Source organism: Camelina sativa, chromosome 14 (genome assembly GCF_030686135.1).
Source record: "Camelina sativa cultivar CO46 ecotype springtype chromosome 14, ASM3068613v1".
NCBI classification, from domain to species: Eukaryota; Viridiplantae; Streptophyta; class Magnoliopsida; order Brassicales; family Brassicaceae; genus Camelina; species Camelina sativa.
Window position 1 is genome coordinate 1,771,345 of NC_141893.1, and position 17,053 is coordinate 1,788,397.

General features: G+C 36.4%; 3 protein-coding genes across 3 annotated transcripts; 1 reads left to right on the top strand and 2 right to left on the bottom strand.

Annotated features, from left to right (window-relative positions):
* Positions 1 to 16: 16 nt before the first annotated feature.
* Positions 17 to 785, bottom strand: LOC104739006 (uncharacterized). Its single transcript, XM_010459239.2, has one exon. It carries the CDS (start codon positions 781 to 783, stop codon positions 229 to 231), a length of 555 nt encoding a protein of 184 aa, XP_010457541.2. The 5' UTR covers positions 784 to 785; the 3' UTR covers positions 17 to 228.
* Positions 786 to 2,374: 1,589 nt separating this feature from the next.
* Positions 2,375 to 8,000, top strand: LOC104743148 (26S proteasome non-ATPase regulatory subunit 1 homolog B). Its single transcript, XM_087485083.1, has 13 exons — positions 2,375 to 2,781; positions 3,259 to 3,328; positions 3,546 to 3,651; positions 3,927 to 4,035; positions 4,116 to 4,284; positions 4,552 to 5,012; positions 5,119 to 5,254; positions 5,349 to 5,597; positions 5,700 to 5,920; positions 6,017 to 6,275; positions 6,395 to 6,627; positions 6,712 to 7,210; positions 7,514 to 8,000. Exons 1-13 carry the CDS (start codon positions 2,636 to 2,638, stop codon positions 7,859 to 7,861), a joined length of 3,006 nt encoding a protein of 1,001 aa, XP_087341209.1. The 5' UTR covers positions 2,375 to 2,635; the 3' UTR covers positions 7,862 to 8,000.
* A 5,456-nt stretch (positions 8,001 to 13,456) lies between these two features.
* LOC147927755 (protein neprosin-like) lies at positions 13,457 to 16,956 on the bottom strand. Its single transcript, XM_087484655.1, has 10 exons — positions 16,916 to 16,956; positions 15,227 to 15,281; positions 15,063 to 15,138; positions 14,889 to 14,974; positions 14,560 to 14,751; positions 14,356 to 14,442; positions 14,050 to 14,256; positions 13,878 to 13,931; positions 13,636 to 13,764; positions 13,457 to 13,495 (listed from the first exon to the last, which is right to left on the bottom strand). The coding sequence occupies exons 1-10, from the start codon at positions 16,954 to 16,956 to the stop codon at positions 13,457 to 13,459; spliced, it is 966 nt and encodes a 321-aa protein (XP_087340781.1).
* Between the last annotated feature and the right edge of the window lie 97 nt (positions 16,957 to 17,053).

Below are 17,053 nucleotides of genomic sequence, written 5' to 3' on the forward strand. Positions count from 1 at the left end.
CTTACTATGTATAGTATTTTTTTCTTTAGATCGTTTTATCCATTTTATTTACACGAAGAACCAAATACAATCATATAAGAGGAAAACAAATTAAAGGGAAACGATACACATTTCAGTTATTATTTCATATGTTTAAATTTTAACGAATTAGTTTTACTTAAATGACAACATTCATGCATGGGGATTATTATAGCTCCTCGGCAATGCACACAACGGTTTATCAAATCCTCAGTGACCTCCACCGCCAATTCCTCCGCCAACTTCTTTTCCGGCTCCTCCACCAATTTCTTTACCAGTTCCTCCGACGATTCCCCCAATGGCTCCACCATCAGCTCCTTTACCGGCTCCACCATCAATTCCTTTACCGACTCCGCCGTCAACTCCTTTGCCGAAACCACCGTCGTCAACTCCTTTACCGGCTCCGCCGCTGAATCCTCCTACCCCTCCAGCTCCACTACCACCGCCACCAAATCCACCGCTTATTCCACCACCAAAGCCTCCAATGCTGCCTCCAATCCAACCGCCACCTGATCCAAAGTCGCCCAAGCCTTTTTTGAAGCCCTTCTTGTAGATGCCACCTTTGTGGAGGAGAGGACGAGGGTGAAGGTGAGGAAACAAGTGCTTGTCATCACCCAACTCTGTTTCTCCCATAGTAAAATCTGCGACCAAAGCAAATAGCAAAACAAACACAAACGCTCTGCAGGCGATTAGACCCATGATTATAGGAAACTTAAAATGTTTGTTATTAAAAGCTATAGGAAGAGGATGTATTTTATATGACATTGCTTGTTGCATGAGTAGTATATATAGAGAGAGACTTAGATAGTTAGATAGAGACCGTGATCGTATAAGCACTTTTCGTCAACTGTACGTAGACTTAAATAAACCGGATCACTTGGTTTACTTCCGATGAGAGACAACTCCCAGTTTTGTTTGTTTGTTTGTTTGTTTTTCTTGATAAATGAAACGAAAGAGATTGAAGATCAACACGTGTTTACAGTGTGGCTAATGAAGATCAAAATCACAGAGAAAATGAACCCTAATCCTTCAATTAACAGAGTGAACACCATGGGGATATTATGGCAAGAAACCAGCTGTACAGAGTAAACCAAAACCTGCCCGGTTCAACCTGTATAACAACTAGGATATAATTGTTGTTGAGTAACAGTTAAATGATATAATTCACCGGTCACTGGGCAAAATTTTATGTTTAATCGTCTGCCCAACTGCCATATTGATCTCATCCAACACAAAGAGAAAAAAGTATGATGCAAAATATAGTTGAAGAATTGGGGAACCTATGACAACAATTAATATATACGGTTTGTTGAATTATTTTGATCATATCATAATTATATTAAACTTTAGTTTAAGGATGTAGAGGTTTTAAAGGCCAATAACAAAAAAAATGTTTTGGCCAAAACAAGAAGCCGAAATTTGAAATTGTGTGTGTATATCTCTCTTTTTTGCATGTTTTATTCGTACAAAATTATATGTACTGTCTAAGAGAAAATATCAAGTAGAATATAATTATATTCGACTCGAGAAAAAATGATATGGCCAAATTTGGTGGCTTAATCTTTTGGATGACAGGCCATGTCAATTTTACGGGATATTGAAACCCCAAAATGTGATTTCATTTACTTTTGTGAGCTTAGCTTTTTTTTTTAGGTGTCTCATCAATCAATGATGCAAACCAGAAACCCTCTCATATATGCTTACTTCCAAACAAACAAAGAAAGTTTTTTTTTTTCTCTCCTCAATCTCTCTTTCTCGGAGCAAGAATTTAGTTCTTATGTACACCATCCATGGAGTAATTTATTAACCAAATAATATAATGCATGTTTTCCTCTCTCATTATATAATAAACATGAGCAAAATGATGGGGATTACCATGAAAGAGAGATACATACTTAAGATCCGTGAAGTTGATCAGTCGGTTTTAGGGATTTCTTCATTTGCTAGATAACAGAAAATCTAAAACAATTCCAAACGTAAATGATGTAAACGACAATTCAAGATCCGATTTGGAAAAACTAGTGTCCACGTTTAACACTCTTTAGCCTGCCTGCCAAACAACATCGCACACATGTTGATTATTCGCTAAACTTTAGCTCATCGATCACTAACCTAAGCTGAGGGAAATTGATTGATCATCATCTATCAGACCAAATGCAAAACACCAACAACAAGAGTTTGGAATTGGACATAGAGTCTGAAGTGAACTATGGCTTAAAACAAACCATATTACAAAACTCTCTATAATTTATAAATTACATTGCGGAACTAAAAGGCGGCATTATATTTATGGGCCGTTTAATAGGTCCACTAAATAAACCTTATATATTATAGTACAATAATGTGGCGCTCGTTTATATATGTTAGGGGTGAAAGTGTAATCTTAATAAAACTTAGGGGCATCCATTAAAATAACTTGACTTGTTGGGTAAGTATCCTTAATATTCGATAAGTTTCGATTTTTTTATATTTATTTATTTATTTAATTCTGAAAAAGTGAAGTCTCTCTCTCTCTCCTCCCTCGATCGAGGTTAAAAAGCTCGGTTCTTGTTCCTCCGTGTCTGATCAGCTCTTCTCCACCGTTAGGGTTTTTCTTTTTTAAATTCCGATTAGGATAATGGCCGTCGCTATGGTTAGTTCGGCCGGTGGGTTACTTGCAATGCTCAATGAACCCCATCCTTCCTTGAAACTTCACGCTCTCTCTTATCTCAACAGATTGGTTGACCAATTTTGGCCCGAGATCTCCACCAGTGTTCCCATCATGTAATTCTCTCTTCCTTAGCTTTTTGTTTTTTTCTTATTGTTTTAGGGTTTTACTTGTTAACTTCACTCGATCTGTTTGCTTGCTGGGAATTTTTGCGGTAAAGCTATTGGTGGGGTTTTAGGGTTGCTTTTTCTTATTTTAGGACTTAGGATTTCTTGAAATTCTAAGTTTTTTTTGGTCAGTCATGGACAGTTTTGTGTCGAGGTGAAGTTTTTGATTGGGAAAAGGAAAGCGTCGTTATGTCACAATTTGCAATAACTTTATTGGATTGCTTTAGGTTCTATCATTATGTAGATTCTTAATGCCAATGGACCCATTGTGTTATCTGACTTAAGTACGGCTCCGTTACTGATACGATGTATTTATTTTGTTCCCTTTGAAAGTTGTGGATCTACTCTACTTTTCTCATTCTTCTAGCTCGAGATCTTACACTGTTATCTTGATTCTGAGACTCTTTTTGCTTTTTTTTTGGGTAGAGAGAGCTTATACGAAGATGAAGAGTTTGATCAGCATCAACGACAGCTTGCTGCATTGTTGGTCTCCAAGGTACAGTTTAGCTTTTTATTTAACTTAACACGATGACTGGTTGTGTATATATATATATATATATACTGGCCACATCTGTTAGTAGAGGAACTTGCGAAAGTTACACGAATGCATTATATGGTTGTTTCTCGTAAAAGCTGGTAGATATTGGTATAAGTTTAGAGCTTTGACCTTCTCTTGTTTCCTCATGATGGTTGTTATCTTTTTCTTATCTCAGGTTTTCTATTACTTGGGTGAACTTAACGATTCATTGTCCTATGCCCTTGGAGCTGGATCCTTATTTGATGTTTCCGAGGATTCTGATTATGTTCATACTCTACTTGGTAAGGATATTGAAGCTTGTTGCTCTCCTCTCTTTTTTTTTTTCTTCCTAGACCTATGATGACAGTAAACAGTAGCTTGGATTTTCTTGACCATAATATACATTAAGTCAAGTTAAATGCAACATGTATTAAGCAAATAGTTTAGTGTTTTAGACCACATATTTTTCTAACTAATAAGACTTGCACATATAACTAATAAGCTTCGCACATCCGTCTTTCTTTTATAAGATTTTTCTCGGATAAATTCACTAATAAGCTTCTGTTTTCGCTTTCAGCTAAAGCAATAGATGAGTATGCTATTCTCAGATCCAAGGCAGTCGAGTCAAGTGAGGCTGTGGAAATTGACCCGAGACTGGTGGCCATTGTTGAACGAATGCTAGACAAGTATGGGATACCTAATTTAATTACTTTTTGACTCTCTTCTTTGTTATTTAATTTTACTCACATGATTTTCTGTTTTGCAGATGTATCACTGACGGAAAGTATCAACAAGCCATGGGCATTGCTATAGAATGTCGGAGATTGGATAAGTTGGAAGAAGCGATTGTAAAGAGTGAAAATGTGCAGGGAACATTATCTTACTGCATCAATGTTTCCCACTCTTTTGTTAACCACAGAGAATATAGACATGAGGTGAGTGTACTGGCCACAGAACTGGAATTTAACAAGTGTAATATGTTTATGATACTATGAGTTGACTAGGATATATCTTCGTTTATCTTTCCTTGCAAATATAACGGTCATGTGGACCTTATATTGTATCTTCTCAACCACAGTTGTAAATTACAACTTGTAATTCATTGCATTCTTTATGTGGTAACTCAAAACACTTTTGTAGGTAATTTGTATTTACTGTTAATTTGCAAATGATACCATCCTTACGTAGTTTAATTCGTGCAGGTTCTTCGGTTACTTGTTAATGTTTACCAGAAGCTGGCTTCTCCTGATTATTTGAGCATTTGTCAGTGCCTTATGTTTTTGGATGAACCACAAGGTGTTGCGAGCATATTGGAGAAGCTTCTTCGCTCAGAGAGTAAGGATGATGCTTTATTGGCTTTGCAAATCGCTTTCGATCTCGTAGAGAATGAGCACCAGGCATTTCTCATGAGTGTGAGAGACCGCCTTCCAGCTCCCAAGACCCGTCCTGTAGAAGCAGTTCAAGCCGTTGAGACCTCTACTGCTCAAAATGAGAACAATGCAGGGGATGTCCAGATGGCGGATGACACTTCATCTCAGACAATTGTGCATGAAACGATTCCTGCTGACGCTGTGTATGCTGAGAGGTTAACAAAGGTTAAGGGAATTTTATCTGGAGAGACATCAATACAGCTGACCCTCCAGTTTCTTTACAGCCATAACAAGTGAGGCAGTTAATTTCCCTTTTAATATCTTGAAAGGATATTTTGTTCTTAAGTCGTTTCTTCCAGATAGTAACATGCTTCAGCAATAACCATTGTTTGCCTGTAGATCGGACTTGCTAATCCTGAAGACAATAAAACAGTCCGTTGAGATGCGGAACAGTGTATGTCACAGTGCTACAATATATGCTAATGCTATAATGCATGCTGGAACGACAGTTGACACTTTCCTCAGGGAGAATTTGGTAAATTTTACTTTCACTATCATTTTTTTGCACTTGTTTCAACGATAAAGATATGGCATTGAATTTATTCTTCTTTTCTTTTTTGAATTGGCAGGATTGGCTAAGCAGGGCCACCAATTGGGCGAAGTTTAGTGCTACAGCAGGATTAGGTGTTATTCATAGTGGTCACTTACAACAAGGCAGGTCACTGATGGCTCCATACTTGCCTCAGGGAGGAGCAGGTGGTGGTGGGAGTCCTTATTCCGAAGGGGGTGCTTTATATGCTCTTGGCCTTATTCATGCCAACCATGGTGAGGGAATCAAGCAATTTCTTCGTGATAGCCTACGCAGCACTAATGTTGAGGTAATTGGTTATATCTTTCTTCTGGATAGTCTTTCATTCTATCACCAAAAAGTTAGTCTTTTGTTTAGATTTGATTTTCATCAAAAAGAAATATGATTGCAGGTTATTCAACATGGAGCTTGTTTAGGTCTTGGTTTGGCTGCCCTTGGGACAGCTGATGAAGACATATACGATGATATCAAAAGCGTGCTTTACACTGACAGTGCTGTTGCTGGTGAAGCTGCCGGCATTAGCATGGGTCTATTGTTGGTTGGAACTGCAACTGATAAGGCTAGTGAGATGCTCGCTTATGCTCACGAGACTCAGCATGAGAAGATAATAAGGTAATTTCAAGTCTGGAAGATGTTTTTTTGGTTGTGTGTGGGTGCATGATAATTTCTTTCAGTCTTCAAATAACAAACATCTGATATTATGTACAGGGGATTGGCTCTAGGAATAGCTCTCACAGTATATGGTAGAGAAGAGGGAGCAGATACATTGATTGAGCAGATGACTAGAGATCAAGATCCTATCATCCGTTACGGTGGAATGTATGCACTCGCATTGGCTTACAGTGGAACCGCTAACAACAAAGCCATCCGCCAACTCCTTCACTTTGCCGTGTCTGATGTCAGTGACGATGTCAGGAGGACTGCTGTTCTTGCACTTGGATTTGTCTTATACTCTGATCCAGAGCAGGTACTCCATATTTCTTTTATCTCAATAAAATTTTGACGCTAAAGCCCATTTATTTAGTGTTTTAGGGCTCTTGTGCTCGCTTACACTTATTAACTGGTTACACAATATTTAAACTGTAGACTCCACGTATTGTATCCCTTCTTTCTGAGTCGTACAATCCGCATGTCCGCTATGGCGCAGCTCTTGCAGTTGGCATCTCTTGTGCAGGCACTGGCCTGTGTGAGGCAATATCCTTGTTGGAGCCACTTACATCAGATGTGGTGGACTTTGTTCGTCAAGGTGCTCTGATTGCCATGGCGATGGTGATGGTCCAAATTAGTGAAGCAAGCGATTCTCGTGTTGGAGCATTTAGGTTAGTAAAGTTCTGATCTCTTCATCAATAGAAGGTAGGAAATAGTTCCCTTCTGAAGACTAAAATTTGTCTGTGTTTTTGCAGGCGTCAACTTGAGAAGATAATACTTGACAAGCATGAAGATACAATGAGCAAGATGGGAGCAATTTTGGCTTCAGGTATTCTTGATGCTGGTGGAAGGAATGTGACGATTAGACTGCTCTCTAAGACAAAACATGACAAAGTCACTGCGGTCATTGGCCTCGCTGTCTTTAGCCAGTTTTGGTATTGGTACCCATTGATTTACTTCATAAGCTTGGCGTTCTCACCAACCGCGTTCATCGGTTTGAACTACGACCTCAAAGTCCCAAAGTTTGAATTCATGTCGCACGCAAAACCATCTTTGTTCGAGTATCCAAAACCAACCACGGTTGCTACTGCCAACACCGCTGCCAAATTACCAACTGCTGTGCTCTCAACCTCAGTCAAAGCGAAAGCTAGGGCTAAGAAAGAAGCAGAGCAGAAAGCTAATGCCGAAAGGTCTGGCAACGATGCTGGAAAAGCAAAAGCAGCGTCAGATGAGAAGGAAGCAGACTCTATGCAGGTAAAATGCAAATTTTATTCCCAACGTCGTCTTTTTTTTTTTTTTTTTCTGCAAAACATCTTCGTCTAAAAGGTCAATTCAAGATTAGTAAGTTTCTGTTATGGCCACTGGTAGTTTCGTGAACACATACAATCTCATGATCATGATGATCCTATCTGATTGAATTGAAATTAATTTCTCTAACATTTTCTACTTTGTCCTATGCTGCTCCTATGATGAATCACATGGTCATGATGAATCTGTCAGTCTCGAGTTTTCATCATATTTGGACCATTAAGTATATCTTCTGTATGTTACTGCCAGGTTGATAGCACAGCTACAACAGTGGAGAAGAAGGTTGAGCCAGAAGCGACGTTTGAGATTCTAGTGAACCCTGCTCGTGTAGTCCCTTCACAGGAGAAATACATAAAATTGATGGAGGAAACTAGATATGTACCGGTGAAGTTAGCTCCATCAGGGTTTGTCCTTCTAAGAGACTTGCGTCCTCATGAGCCTGAGGTTCTGTCTTTGACTGATGCACCAACTTCAACAGCATCTCCTGCTGACGGTGCGGCAGCTACAGGACAAGGCGAACAAGCAACAACCACCTCGGCTATGGCCGTAGATGACGAGCCACAACCTCCACAAGCCTTTGAATACTCCTCTCCATGATTTTGTTTTTGGATTAGTGGGTAATTTGTTTTTTTTTATTATTTATTATTATTATTATTTTTTTTCTGTTAGAGTAAACAAATAAACAGTTCCCATTTGTAAACTTGGAGGCTAGTACTTATTGCATCGGTTCCGACTTCTTCGTGTGTTAGCTTCTTTTTATTTGTTTCTGTAAAATTTTTTTGGTCATCAAGCTCGCAAGAGGCTGCTCAGAACGCTATCACCACAATGAACGGTCGCCAATTAAGCGATAAGAAATTGAAAGTCCAGCTTAAGAGACAACGGGCAACAGCAACAGCAGAGTAAATTTAAGGGCATGTTTAGAGTTGGGCATAAAAACCGTACCCGAATATCCAACTCGAAACCCGACCCAAAAAACTGGGTTCGGGTTGGGTACGGGTTTGCCTATAAAACTATATTGGGTTCTATTTTCTAATACCCGTGGGTTCGGGTTAGGATCGGGTAATACCCGGTATCCGTTTGGATACCCATTAAACTCGAAAGCATAAACATATTTATAATATTTATCATTAATATAATGCAATTATCCCAAAATATGATTATAATTTTGAATATTTCATTTAGTTTTATACCTAAATATCAAAAATAATCAAAATATCTAAAATATTTTGTCACATAAGTCAAAATTTAACTAAATATATTGAAATTTAATTAATTTTAATTATATTTTTTTTGGGTACCCGGTAGTTCGAGTACTAATCGGGTTCTAAAATTTATAACCCAAACTGATCCAAACCCGGTAGTACCCAAACCGAACCGAACCCATATATCTAAAAATATCCAATGGGTTCTATTTTTCTAAACCCATTTACCCGAACCCGAACGGATAATACCCGAACCCGAACGGGTTACCCAAATGCACAGCCCTAAGCATGTCCACCAGTTAAAACTTGATGAATTCTCAGTATATATTATTTTAATATAATATAATTATTTATTTAAAAATTAAATCAGAAAAAAAAATTTAACTAATTAATAGTCATGTGATATGTGGTGAGAGTATTCTTACTTTTCTCCTTATTTTTCTCACCTTCTCTCTTCTTTTATTATTGTTTATTTGTTTTTAATAAATTAGCAACTGTCTGTCTGAGAATCACCGCTATAAATGGTCTAAATATCCTGGTTAATCGGTTAAAGAAACATCTTTCAAGCCTCATCTCTGAAAACCAAGCTGCTTATGTTCCTGGCAGACTCATTACTGACAATGTCATCATAGCTCACGAAGTATTTAACAGTCTCAACACCAGGACAAGACAAGCACACTCATTACTGACAATGTCATCAAAACAGACATTTTCAAAGCATATGATCGGCTAGAATGAACTTTTCTTGAAGAAACCATGAAACGGATGGGATTTCATCAGCAGTGGATAAAATGGATAATGTGTTGTGTCACCACTTTAAGTTATTCGGTTCTAATCAATGGCTCACCAAGAGGTTATATCGTTCCAGAGAGAGGCATCAGACAAGGTGACCTGTTATCACCTTACTTATTCATTTTGTGTGCTGAAGTTCTTTCACATTTGATGGAGAAGAATATGAAAGAGAGAAAGATACAAGGCATAAAGATCATCAATAGAAGCCCAGAAGTTAGTCATCTTCTCTTTGCAGATGATTCACTTTTCTTCACACTTGCTAATGTGAGGTCTGCAAAGAGGATAAAAGAAATTCTGTCATTATATGAGAAGGTTTCAGGACAAGCTGTCAACTTAAGCAAATCATCCATCACTTTTGGGAAGTAGGTGAAGCCAGAAAATAAAACTATGGTTCGACATATCCTGAATATACACAATGAAGGAGGTGGAGGTAAATACTTGGGGATTCCAGAACAGTTTGGTAGGAAGAAGAGTGAGATGTTCCAATATATCACAGAAAAAGTTAAATCAAAGACTCAAGGTTGGAATAAGAAATTTCTATCCATGGGAGGCAAGGAAGTTCTACTCAAGTCCGTAGCACTTGCAATGCCTATCTATTCCATGAACGTATTCAAGTTCCCAAAGGAGATATGTCAAGACATCAACAATCTTCTAGCAAAGTTCTGGTGGGGCTCCGATGAGAATCATAACGGTATGCATTGGCTATCATGGGAACGGCTTGGCACCTCCAAAAACTCTGGCGGTTTAGGTTTTAGAGACCTGGAATTGTTCAATGATGCTCTATTGGGAAAACAAGCCTGGAGATTAATGCAACAACCCCAAAGTCTAATGGCAAAGGTAATAAGAGGCAAATACTTTCCAGAATCACACATTCTACATGCAACAAGAAAGCGAAAAGAATCCTTTTTTTTGGAGATCACTTATCCATGGAAGAGACTTAATGAAACAAGGTCTAAGAATCATCATAGGCAATGGAAATACGATTGACTTCTGGAATGATCCATGGTTACCAACAGACCCACCAAGACCACCAAGACCAAGAGGGGATCGTGTTCCAACAAGACTCAGTGAATGGCTTTTATCTCTTCCTGCAGAATGGAATTATACGAAATTGACAGAACAAGTTCACCCCGACGATGTGCTAATAATTCAAACCATCAAACTTTTTTCTCAAGGAGAAAGTGATATCTTTGGCTGGCACTATACCAGAAGTGGCTATTATTCAGTCAAGTCAGCATATAACCTAGCAGTCCAACTCAATGCTCATCAGCAAAACCCCATTCCAGGCAACATTAACCTCAAGAAGAAGATTTGGAAACAGAGAACCGCCCCAAAGCTCAAACACTTTCTATGGCGTCTAGTCTCAAAGATACTACCAACGGGTGAAAATCTTGGTCGACGACACATCACACAAGATACTCTTTGCAAACGGTGCTATCAAACACCAGAGACAGCGGACCATTTGTTCTTTACCTGCATGTATTCACAATCCTTATGGCGAGCGTCCAGACATTACTCACCATACCTCATTGATCCATCAATTTCAGTCGAAGATAAGCTAAACCGATTATTACCAGAGCAACAAGACGACGAACTCTCTCACCACACACAACAGCCGATCTGGTTACTATGGAGATTATGGAAGAGTCGCAATATTCTCACATTCCAGCAACGTCACCTCTCTTGGACGAAAACACTTCAGTTAACAAGAAACGATGCAAAAGAATGGGTTGAAACAGAGCAGTATATGGCCACTTTATCATGTCCAAGTGCTTATTTAACCACAGATCAAGAAAAGCGATGGCAAAATCCTCCTGCACATTGGTATAAATGCAACTACGATGCATCATTTAGGAATGCAGATATAGAACCTCAATCTGGTTGGATAATCAGAGATGAGGACGGTATTTATAAAGGGGCTTGCCAGGCAAAAGGAAAGAAAGTACGAACTGCAATGGAAGGGGAGTTCCAAAGTCTGATTCAAGCAATGCAGCACTGCTGGTCAAAAGGTCTAAGACGAGTAATTTTTGAAGGAGATAACCAAGTTCTGGTCAAAATACTTAATGGACATACCATCAACTTTGAGACTCATAACTGGTTCAGAGAAATGCAACATTGGAAGGCAAAATTTGAAAACATATTCATTTCACATGGATCCGACGCACACACAACAAAGCTGCGAACCATCTTGCTACAAATCCTCTACCATTAAATACTTCTTTTATGTTTTATTTTTATATACCAATTGGTATATCAACTTTGCTCCATGAGGACTATTGTAGCAACAACTCTTATTGATAAAAAAAAAATGGTCTAAATATCCTAATCAAGGTTCAAAAATTCATTATTATTTTATTTGGTATATCAGATATAAGGTCCACAATTAATATTAATGGGCTGTATAGTATTATTATTATTATTTTTGTAATTAGTGTAATTATATTTAATCAAGAAAATTCAATGGGAGGTCCACATTTCATATCTAAAATTTAAAGTGGTTCAAATAACTGTCTTTTATTACTTTTACTGTTCTTATATTCTTAAATGAATTCAATTTACGATTAACACACAGTTTTAATTTATAGAATAGATTGATTTTTCGGAAAGAAATTCTAATTCATCATTTGGAAAATTTTGCTAAAACCTTAAAATATGTAGTCTAGTGTTTTGTGGTAGTGCTAGTGGTATAGATATTTCACTGCCCAAATGCAAATCAACATGTGTATGTTGTTATAACAAGAATATAATAATTTTACTATTAAAATGATATATTATTTATTTCGAAAAGGAGGAATGCATAACCGGTTAACTTGAGTCTTGGGGATGATGTTAGATGACGAAAAGTCATGCATGATCTCCGATCATTTTCTTCCTCTAGCATCTGCTGCATCATGCATGCATATTAAGATCAGTAGCAAGACCGGCTAAACCAGTCTTTTCTTGCACTTGTTGATTCGGCATCATGACTTTGCATGTTGCTGTCGTAGATCTGCGCCAGATGATGAATCGCTATCTCTTCTTCTTGCTGTTGTTCAGTAGCGTCACAATCTTCTTGTCCCTCTAGCATTTTATCCTCTCAGCAAGCTCATCAGCAAAACCGGCTAAACCAGCCTCTTCTTACACTTGTTGAAAACATGTAGTCTAGTGTTTAAATATCCTATAATGAAGTATCTTGATATTTTACTAAAAAAATACATTCATCGTCGTGAAATAAATCTAATCTATGTTAAAAAGATATAATTTCACCAAAACTAAAATAAAAATAAGTTAGGTGTATGACACACCCGGTTCAATAGGCAACATCAAAATAATAAAAGAAAAAAAACGAGACTAAAAGAGCAAAAAAAGACTGAAACAAAAATAAAGAAAAACAAAATTAACTCCGACGTGAATCGTTCCCGCATGTTCAGGTCCCCCATAAGGTCCCCCTGGTCCCCCATAAGTAAAACTCGTCTTGCTTGTCTTCTTGACTTTGTAGAAGCTAGGGTTTGTTTCACATACTTCGAGATTGTAGGGCGGATGTAAATCTTGCTTGTTAACCACAATTTCTAGATCAAGCATATACGCAGCATTGGCGCTGTTCGGAAGATACCCAGATCCCATTTGGGTTGTCGTGTGTTTGGGGACGTAATTCTCTTTTAATACGTAAACATTTATTATTTGACCGCCCCATTGTGCCAATAGTGCGTGGTCAGTAAGTGTACTAAATATCTCGATGGGCCAATAACCAACTGGAAATTGTGTAGGATTGTTGTTATGATTCATTCCCAAAAAAGAAAAAATTAAAATAAAGAAAAGTTTATTAAAGAAGAATTTGAAAATATAGTAGAAATATTGGTTTTTTTTTGTGTCGGAATAAAATGAACCAAGTCTCTATTTATAGAGTTTTAAAAATGATGAATTTTGATATAAAAATTATTTTATAAAAAAATTATTTACTATATAATAATTGATTTTGAAATGATAAAATAAGAAAAATATCTCCAAAATTTTACTGTCCAATAAATATACGACACATCCTCTCTCATATATTTCTTCTTTTTTCAAAAAAAAAAAAAAAAAAAAACAAAAACGAAAATTGAATGTCGGCATGTTTGTGGGGCCCAAATTTTTTGATTCAACTGGTTGAATGAATTCAACACAAATTAATCCACGCCAATTTTTTTTGGTTTTCAACACCTCCATTGGAGTGATTAAACTATTGAATATTTTTTTCAACAGCTCCATTGTTGATAGCCTAAGTGTGTCACTGTTCAGACGGACAGACAACCACCAGTGTCCAAGGTTTGGATACTACATTTTGTGTGTGTATATATATATATATATATTAAAAATAGTTTTATAACAAAATAAAAATAAAAATATTAACCGTCTAACCTTCCAAATCTGAATTGTAATGGCTTCGATGTGGGGGTAGATAGCGCCTCCGAGAAGGACATTGCCACTGGTTTGTATAAAACCAGGACAACGAAGATCCGAGCATCCCACAAAAGTGTATGCATAATTCTACAAGTTTTTTTTTGTCAACAGCCAATTGGAAGGAAAAAGGTATTATTAGTTTCATAGAAAGCATTGTCATAAAACTGAAGTGAACAAAAAAAAACATAGCACACTCTTACCGTCCAGAAAATAAAGAGTCTAGACTGGTAATCCGAATATTTTGAGGGATGCACCTATATAGAAAAAAAAAAAAAAACAATTATAATGTTAGTCATATTGCATACATAAGTTATAAAATTTAAATAAAACTTATATAACAAATAGTCAACTAAAATCTCATTGAAATCTAACCTGCCATCCTGCCACGATGGTGTTCATATCACTTTTTTCATATGAACCCGAGGCGAGCCAAAGTTGGCCTGAGCTGAACTCGTCGACTTGTTCAACTTTGGGGTGCCCCACACTCATTGTGACTTTTGTTCCATAAATCTTTTGTTTGCTTGGTCCAAATAAATAATTAAAAATATTTTGTTTGCTCGTCGAATATACGAAAGCATACTGTGCATACAAATCCGATATACAGTTAAAGAAAAGTTACTGATAAATTTTTTGGAACAATTCATATTACACAAAACGGAAAAAAACTTATATATTTACCTCATGTCCGCGGGTGAATTTAGATACATCACTTTGTTTGCTTGATCCAAATCCCAAAATATCTAGTTTGCTCGTCGAAATAGCATGCTGTGCATACAAATGCGATAACAATTAGCATATTCACAAAAAAAGAAAAAAAGATGATGAAATTTTGGAGCAATTCATATTACAGGGAAACAGAAAAAACTATATATTTACGTTTACCCCATATCGTCGTCTGTGGGTGAATATAGATGCATCACTAGAATTAGTAGACCCGTTCTTCTGAGAAACCAATCCTCTCCTAATCGGAATCGTCCCCTCGGGACATTTCGATCCATTACGACCGTTCCATATCTGCCAGCCGCTAACTCCATCTTCATTTTTGGCTGTGTTAGGAAGATCTCTTGGTATTTCCTGTATTATATTTCGTTTAGAAAGAAAAAAGAAAAAAAAAATGGGAAAACATTGTATTAATAAGAACTTAACACATACAAATATTTGAAACTGATATGTGTAAATGAGTAAAAAATATAAATAAATAAAACAAAGACCTGTAGCTTGTGATCCTTGAGGAGAGGATGCGTGAACGACGGCTGAGCTAATATTTCTGTGCAGTCTATGATATCCCCGTCGGACTCTGTTAGGTTTTACAAAAAATAAAAGTTAATTATATGCTAATAATATAAAAACAGAAAATTTGTGTTGTGAACGTGCGGTTTATTTACCTTGATGGTTGTAGTCGTTGTCGAGGCACCCACCGGAACGCAAAGAGTGAGTGTTAGTAAACACAAGAAGAGAGCCCTGCAAATAAATAAATAAAAACCCTTACTGATCATACACATGTCCAACTATTTAAATCATGCACATATCTCTAGTAGCAAATATTCACCATGAAGAAGATTCTCGGATGATTCTTCTTCTGAACAATGGCAAATTCATAGATACTGCATAGCCCACTATAATCTCTTGAAAAAGTTGCAACCAATCAATCAAAGAAATATTAATTAGATACGAGAAAGAAGATAAAAGCATAATTACTTAGTATTAATCCAATATCATAAAATACTATAGATCGATCAGTCGTTACTCTCATAAGTCCACTAGTTCTTCTCAAGAAGAGCAACTCAGATTTACAAATCATGAAAACATATATTAACCAGATTCTATAGAAGGATAGATTCACATATAAACACCAATATGATACATAGAAAAGGCTCAATCTTTCTTCAAGCCCTTGTTCATATTAAAACTCAGATTTTACCTTACACACGAGAACACACATGGAACCACTCTCTTCTCTTCTCTTCTCTTCTCTTCTCTTCTTTCCTTCTCTCTCTGATCACTAGCACGATCTAAAAAACCTCCAAATTCTCTCGTTCTAGCTTGGATGCTTTTCACAAAAGGAGTTCTCATCCTTACTTATATAATAAAACACGTAAAAGTAAACTTATGAGAAAAGTAAAAAACAAAATAGAAATCCTAAATAAAATGTAAAATGTAAAATAATTTCCTAAATAATATCTTCTGTACCACTTCGCCTTTCTGTTACTTAACTAGATACAAAGACAATTCTGTACTTTCACCAGATTTATTATTTATATTTAATGAACTCATGCATGCATAAAAAAAAAAAAAAAAAAAAAAAAAACTCATGCATGCATGATTCAATGTTAAGTGGAATTCTAACAGCATTCATATCCGATGAAAATGCTACGTGGACTTCATCGCTCGTAGGTTGCGAGTGGGTCGGACTTGATCATTAAAATTACCGATTTTGATTTTGCCAACAATTAAAAGGGGGCAGCTTGAAATTAGCTTGACCAATTCTGAAACTTGGGTTGCAATTGTGGATCTCTTCTTGGTCTCGGTTGTTGAGAGTGCTAACTGGTATTGATTTGAAATCAGATAAAGATTGGGGCTTTGATGATGAGTCGTTAGGAGGGAATGAGAAAATTGTATAGGAAGCTGGTTTCTAACATGTTACTTCACATTCAGGGTTCCTTTTCTAGCAGGCTAGGTCATGTCTACAAAACCCTAATTTGATATGATCTAAAACAAAAACAAAAAAAAAACAATTTTTAAGTTTGTTATAAAAAAATATGTACATAAAACATAAATTTTTGTATATGATTACAATACAAAATCTTTTGAATATGTCAATTTTGTTATACCTGGTGATCAACTTAATTTAATGTTAGTTCAAGATATTTGAAATTGTTATACTAATGCAAAGTCCTATGATATGATGAAAATATGAACAAAGCTCAATTTAGAATTAGAGGATATTATAGGGAGAGATTTGAAATTAGGTAAAATAAATCTCTTGCCAAGAAGTTGGGAGATTCAATTAAAATTGACTAAGAGATTAAAAGAAGACAAAGATCTCAGATGAAGAACAGTCCTTTTTCTCTTGATCACATCAACAACCACAATAATTGAATCTCCCAATTTGTAGGGATTAGTTTTTAAAAGGACATACTTTAGAAAATTTCGTGAAATTATACTTTGATATTACGAATTTGATGAACTAAATATTTTGTTAATTTGATTTTTATTTCTAATAAACATGCCTTGGGACCTTGTAAGAGAAGGCGGGTGACCACAATCGTTTGTTTCCATTTTTGTGAGTGTTAGATACACAAAGACTTTTTAAAGGTCTGATCAACATAAAATAAATAAAAATAATAATACTCACAAACATATTTAAAGAGAAATA

Coding starts and splice junctions, on each gene's coding strand:
- LOC104739006 (XM_010459239.2), bottom strand. CDS start 783: ATGTCATATAAAATACATCCTCTTCCTATAGCTTTTAATAACAAACAT.
- LOC147927755 (XM_087484655.1), bottom strand. CDS start 16,956: ATGGAAACAAACGATTGTGGTCACCCGCCTTCTCTTACAAG. Junction 15,282..16,915: donor CACCCGCCTTCTCTTACAAG/GTCCCAAGGCAT, acceptor TGGGCTATGCAG/TATCTATGAATTTGCCATTG. Junction 14,752..14,888: donor TCAAGGATCACAAGCTACAG/GTCTTTGTTTTA, acceptor AATATAATACAG/GAAATACCAAGAGATCTTCC.
- LOC104743148 (XM_087485083.1), top strand. CDS start 2,636: ATGGCCGTCGCTATGGTTAGTTCGGCCGGTGGGTTACTTGCAATGCTC. Junction 2,782..3,258: donor TCCACCAGTGTTCCCATCAT/GTAATTCTCTCT, acceptor TTTTTTGGGTAG/AGAGAGCTTATACGAAGATG. Junction 6,276..6,394: donor TATACTCTGATCCAGAGCAG/GTACTCCATATT, acceptor TTTAAACTGTAG/ACTCCACGTATTGTATCCCT.